Consider the following 6575-nt stretch of genomic DNA (forward strand, 5'->3'; position numbering starts at 1 on the left):
CATGGTTTAGTGGGTGGTGGTGTTGGGTTGACGGTTGGACTCGATGATCTTAGAGGTCTCTTCCAACCTTAACGATTCTATGATTCTAAAGTGTAAAAAAAGGCCATGTACCACATTTAGTGGAATGAATTCCTTAAGCAGGTGCCAGAATTGTTCCTATGGGAAGAAATTGCTCAGAACTGAGATAATAAAAATGTGAGCATTGGTAATTTGAGATCAGATTTGGAAGTGAGACCATGTTAGCCTCACTGAGAAGTACCTTCCTATTATAACGATGTCTTTAATTTGTAGTTATTCAGAGGTTTGGCTTGTTAAATATATGGGCTCTAGCCCTTTCCAACTTCAGACAATGGAGGAGTTGTTCATTAAAGCTTCTGAAAAGGTTGCTTTTTCTGCCTAAAATATTTTTTTAAACACACATTTCAGTATTCGTAAAAAACCAAATTTTGCTTGGCTTGCATTGAATTGTAGCTTTGACTTACTCAAGCCCCTTGTAAATCGTCAGTGTGCTTTGTGTGCTTTAAGGGAAAGGAGCAGGAGCACACTTTTGTCTTTAGACTGGATCATCCCAAAGCCTGCAAACACTTGTGGAAATGTGCGGTAGAACATCACGCCTTCTTCCGGCTCCGAGGTCCTGTCCAAAAAAGCTCAAGTCGATCAGGCTTCATTCGGTTAGGATCCCGGTTCCGATACAGGTCAGTGTCGTCTATCATTTAGCACATATCTTCTGTCATTTCTTGCTTTTCTTGGATTATGCGTAGAAACGGGAGAGAACTTGGTATTCATTCACCTAGGACATATAGAGCAGTGAAACTTGCAAGCTGAGTGAGTTGCATTATTGGTTTTATTAAATCAAATGTATTTTCCCCCTGCATTTTCTGATTTATCTTTAGGTGATTCTGGTTTGTGCAGTAGGAAACCAAAGGTTTCTCAATGTTTATGTTCCTTACATAGCATATATAGTACATTGTGTTTTATAGATCACTTCCTCTTGAAAGCCCACCCTTTTTTAAATGAACAATAGAGGATGGATGATTGACTTGCACAGTTCGGGGCATTGAAAGTCTTTTGACTCCTGAGTTCCTGACTGTTTGAGTGATGGTAGTGCTTCAGAAGCCTAAGATAATGCCCGTTGCATGTTAGGCACTACCGGTGCTGTAACAGACTTCGAACGGCTTGTGGTTCTAGATTAGTCTGCAGGATGCTGTCAGTTGTCCCACCAGAGTTGGTGAGAACATATGGAAGGGGGTGGGGCGTGACCCCAGGCAGTATGCATGTACTTTGCTTCCATTTCCAGCAACTGTAGCAATACCATCTAATCTGCTTCAGAAAGGATTGGTGGTACCAAGGATTCAGCAAAACATGAGGCTGCTACTGCCTTGGGGGCAGGGTCTGGCCAAACTTGGGGAAAAAAAGACTTGCCTTGGGAGCAAGAGCATCTAGATGCTGGGTTTTAGTCCTATTATCATCTTTCTCTGTGACCTTTGGCAACATACCTTAAGCTATATTCTCTCCTAGAATTTTCAACCTTTCCCAAACTGCGTGCACTGTGACCACAGAAATATGCAAAGGACAAATGTGCTTTTTCAGCAACTTAATGTTCAAGGAGTCATTGCTTCAGACTTTTGTCTTGGGAAAATGGGGTGAAGATCAGGATGTTTGTAAAACTTCCCTTTTTTGTGAAAGGCCTTCTGAGGTGTTAAGTTTGGGATTTTTTAATAGAACTGAGATCAGATCATTAAGCTATGAATTTAAAATAGAAATGTGATGTTTTGATGAGCAGTGTCTATATTCTGTCATTAAAAATAAGTGATTTATTTTATTGTTTTGTACTTTTACATGGCATTGTTAGTGGGAAAACAGAATATCAAACCACCAAGACCAACAAAGCCAGAAGATCAGCATCCTTTGAAAGAAGGCCCAGCAAGAGATATTCAAGACGAACACTGCAAATGAAAGGTAAAAGACCTTCCAGTCTGAGAAGTATAATCTGAGAATCAAGTAATCATATCCTTTAAAGGCTCTGTGTAGGAATTCTTCTGTAGCTGTTTGCCCTTCTCTTGAATTTTCAAAATTAGGTTTTCTTTGACTTATTTGGGAGACCACATGTATTTATCGGAAAAAGCTTGTGTCCAAAGCATGTCATTCTAGCTTGCCTAGCAGGTAAAACACACATGAATATTGCACAATAGGTCTCTGTATGAAGATGGAAAACTTGGGTCCAGGAAACAGTGATATATTAATGATAATATTTGAAATTTATGAATCAAGTTTGAAATATTTGTCATTGAGATTTTTTCATTGTTCGTAGGAGTTGCACTCTGTTGTCACAACCTGACAGCATGTGATACCTTGTCGCTTGTTCCCACTCTTGCATGTCAAGCGTGACCTCCATGCATGCTTTCAGATACTTGCTTAAATCCAACTCTTTGGTTTGCTCTTCAGATTTTTTTATTTAATTTTTCCAGTTTAGAATTTTGTTTTTCACGCATTATACGTGGGATACACGCAACTTCTGCTCTTTTAGTTGCCTACTTTTAGGCAGTGCTAGACTATTTTTATTAATAATATGCTTAATATTTAACTGATAACCTAATTACAAATTAAATTTTAAATTTAATTAAATTTTAATTAACACTTTATATTTTTGCAGCACATGCTGCTAAACTTGAAGAAACAAGGTAAGATGCATTCCAATATTTAAATTTCTCTTTCATGTTTGCCGCCTGTACTTGGGCATGTGTCTGCAGAAGGAGGTTATAAGATTAGTTAAATGCAGAGAGTGTTAACCTCTTAACTGTGGTTTTGCTGTGGGTTTTGTGTGCGTTTGCTTTACATAAAACCTACTGTTCAAAGCAAAACTCCTGTGTTGCTGTCACATAAAAGATATTGCCAGACTTGCTTACTAGCAGGCAAAGAGGTTTGTTTACGACTAGCTATGATTCTTGCTGGATATGAGCTGTAGTTCTGTGTGCTGCCATGTAAAGAGATCAGGTAGAAGCATGTGAGGATGTCTTCTTTCTGAAATAATCAACAAATAAGTGAAGGTCAGAGACAGGGAAAAGACAGTAAAATAAATACTTGAAATATGTTGATGATTTTACATTCTGTACTGTACTTGCATTTATTTTTATATACTTAAGTATTTATTTTTATATATTTATACTAAATTATTCATGATCAACATTGAGAGGGAGGCCTTTTGGTTCTTTATTTCTATACCTAGATTCTTTCTGCATGTGTAGGTTCATACTTGCTGTTGCAATGTAAAATACTCATATGAATCCTGAATCATACAATTTTCATACCCTTCCTTAAGGGACGAGAGGAAACCAAGCTAAAAAGAATTACCTGGTAGTGAAGGAGCTAAGTTACTCAGTTCTGTTTCTGTCCTTTGCCCTAATAACTTGCGAACCTTGCAGTGATCAATTGCAACCAAATTATTTTTAAAAAGTAGGTACTCATGGATGTTAAGCATCGTGACAGTCAGGAGCTGGGTAAGGAATGTCGAAATAACATTTCAGAACAACAGGCTTAATACAGCCATATGTTTTCTGTTTGTAGCAGCAGGGTCGATTCTTGCATGAGAGGGGGAGAAGTCTAGGAAGTGTGTGGGGATAAGGCTGCAGTTACTGTAGTGGAGGTCTCTCTGTCTTTGTGACCTTCTGTATTGTCATAGAATCATTGAGGTTGGAAAAGACCTCTAAGATCATCAAGTCCAACCGTCGACCCAACACCACCACCCTCTAAACCATGTCCCTAAGTGCCTCATCTACTTGTCTTTTAAATACCTCCAGGGATGGTGACTCAACCACTTCCCTGGGCAGCCTGTTCCAATGTTTAACCACTCTTTCAGTAAAGAATTTTTTCCTCACGTCCAATCTAAACCTCCCCTGGCGCAACTTGAGGCCATTTCCTCTTGTCCTATCGCTAGTTACTTGGGAGAAGAGACCGACACCCACCTCACTACAACCTCCTTTCAGGTAGTTGTAGAGAGCGATGAGGTCTCCCCTCAGCCTCCTTTTCTCCAGGCTAAACAGTCCCAGTTCCCTCAGCCGCTCCTCATAAGACTTGTTCTCCAGACCCTTCACCAGCCTCGTTGCCCTTCTCTGGACACGCTCCAGCACCTCAATGTCCTTCTTGTAGTGCTCTCGTCGTTTCTTTTTATAAAATGGGAAAGTACTCTTCAAAACTGGGTGTCATTAAAGCGCTTAAAGATCCTCTGCATACCAAATGTGACTGATTAATTAGTACTCTCGTCATGCTGTGTTGTCATGCCCTTCTCCGAGTTTCATGCTGCTTAGGTCATTCTGAGAGTGGGAAGAGAAACTTCATATGCAGTTTTTCCTTCTGATAAGACGGCGGTCTTCTGAGCTGCACCTAGGTGTGGCACTGTTACGTTAGTCTCCAGAACAATCTATGCCATTTCTGAAACTCTACACTCGAGCGTTGCTAATTGAAATGCATCATGAAAGATGTATGTTGTTCTGTTCTTTTGTGTTAACTCAGCACAGGGGAATGTGCTACCCAGAAGGCATTCCTTAATATTTCTGTTAAATGTGCACTATTCTGTGGTAACCTCCACATTCTCTCGATAGAGAAGGTGCAAAGTTGGGAAACAGGCAACGAACAGCTTGTTTGGTCTTGACATTATGGTATTTCAGTAAAATAATTCTAAAGAATCACTGAAGTAGATACAGAAATTTATTTGAATTGTCAGCTTGCCAGGTTGGATAGCTATTGTCCAGACCATAAATCAAAAGATTAATGGGTTGTAGGAGACTGGAACCATTTTTTAAATAATTAGAAGTCTGGGAAAAAAGTTTGCTTTGCATGAGATTTATAATGAATAATTATTGTGCAGGGTGTCAATGCTTTTAAGTCTCTCAAAAATGTGAAAATGTGAAATGTCTCTTGCAGATTCAGAAATCATCAGGAATAAGGATATGAGTATTATTTAATTTATTAAAAATATTAAATATTTACTAATATAAATATACTAATATAAATATTTAGTAATATAAACTTATCAATATACAATTATTAATAATGCTGTACTGAGCTGCTGTGCGCATAATTTTGAATGGCTGCTTTTAAGACTCTGAAGCAGTAATTCGGTCCATTAGAGGTTGTATGCAGATGAAACTCATTAATTTTTCTGATAAACTTTGTGATGTGAAACTTCAAATCAGAAGAGTCCTAGCTATGGAACAAACATAGTATCTACAGCACGTAGGTGAGGTTTCAACAATGTCACATTTTGCTGGGTGTTTAACTAAAATGATATCATTTTTGTTTTAAAAGTGCCCTGCCTTACTGCTGAATCAGGAAGACTTTCTAAACCAAACTGGTTTAGGAAAAGAAGAGGAAAAACCAGATGAATTACAGATAAACTACAGTTTGAACAAATGAAAAATAATATGATACCCTTAGTTACCTAGAATGAGGCAGCTGACCTAAACCATAAGTTTTTAAGTGTTCTTTTGAGAACAGTTAAGTACTTTGGAAAGATCTTTGTTAGACTTTTTGTTTCTTTCTGAAAATCCTTGCAGTTCTGCCAGCCTGCAAAAATAGGTTTTTTATCTGATTCTGATTTAAATTCTTTTTGTCTTTCAGTACTGCAAACAATGCTGTTATCAACCAAACTAACGGATCACAAGTAAGGAGTCTCTCTCTCATTCTTTTTAAAGGCAGTTTTCATGTATTTCAACAGATTTGAGGATTTCATTATTCATTCTTAAAATCCAGTGGTTGACCAATTGAAAGTTACACATAGTTAACTACTAAATTTCATGCCAAGAAATGACTACTAATCTACAAACAAGATAATGGGTTAATTTAGCTGCAGTAAAGAAGATACCCCATGCCCCAGTACTGTAGAAACTATGCTATTTGTACATACAGGTTTTCACAGGTACACAAAGTACCTTTGTGTGAGAGTTGTTATTATCCAAAGCACATAAATTCTATATGCTAAATAACATTAAAAAAAAAAGGCATAATTCATCAGCACCTATGTTGATTCCTGGTTACAGTATTTTTTCTCTGAAAGAGGGGAATGCACCTTGAAATTAAAGAATATATTGTTAGCAAAAATTCAGTGTTTTCTGAGTTTGAGAAGGAAATCGGAGACACTTGTCCCCTCAGTACTTGTACACAGAATACCTTGTTTCACTGAAAAGGGACATTAGTGTAAGGTAACTCTCCTCCCGAGTATCAAAAAATAGGACTTGGAGTTTGGAAAGACCTTGTCTCACTTTCTGGAGTATTTCAGATGCAGAGTGCAACAGAAAGGGTCACATATTGGTGGAAATGGGAATCTGGTTTGTTTTAACATTAAAATACTCAATCTCTGCTGATAGATTGCTGCTCTGTCCAGCCTTTTGCCTTCTATGCAAATGGCAGTCCAAAGGCCTGCAACACAAAGGTGCCAATTGTTATTGTGAGGTTACCTACAGAAGGAAAGCATTACTGCATTAATTTAAAAAGGACTGTTGTGGTTTAACCCCAGTCGGCGACTGAGCACCACACAGCCGCTCGCTCACTCTCCCCCTGCCCCCGTGGGATCGGGGGGG

At 38.4% G+C, this 6575-nt stretch overlaps 1 protein-coding gene across 1 annotated transcript in view; it reads left to right on the top strand.

Moving 5' to 3' along the window:
* Positions 1-6575, top strand: part of EPB41L5 (erythrocyte membrane protein band 4.1 like 5) — a 74231-nt gene that overhangs the window by 28323 nt on the left and 39333 nt on the right. Inside the window, exons 12-15 of the mRNA XM_009274980.2 lie at positions 526-695; positions 1853-1959; positions 2654-2681; positions 5617-5659. Coding sequence (XP_009273255.1) covers positions 526-695; positions 1853-1959; positions 2654-2681; positions 5617-5659 — 348 coding nt within the window. The remainder of the gene's footprint in view (positions 1-525; positions 696-1852; positions 1960-2653; positions 2682-5616; positions 5660-6575) is intronic.

The sequence above is a fragment of the Aptenodytes forsteri genome, unplaced genomic scaffold, assembly GCF_000699145.1.
Source record: "Aptenodytes forsteri isolate BGI_AS27 unplaced genomic scaffold, ASM69914v1 Scaffold255, whole genome shotgun sequence".
In the NCBI taxonomy this organism is placed as follows: Eukaryota; Metazoa; Chordata; class Aves; order Sphenisciformes; family Spheniscidae; genus Aptenodytes; species Aptenodytes forsteri.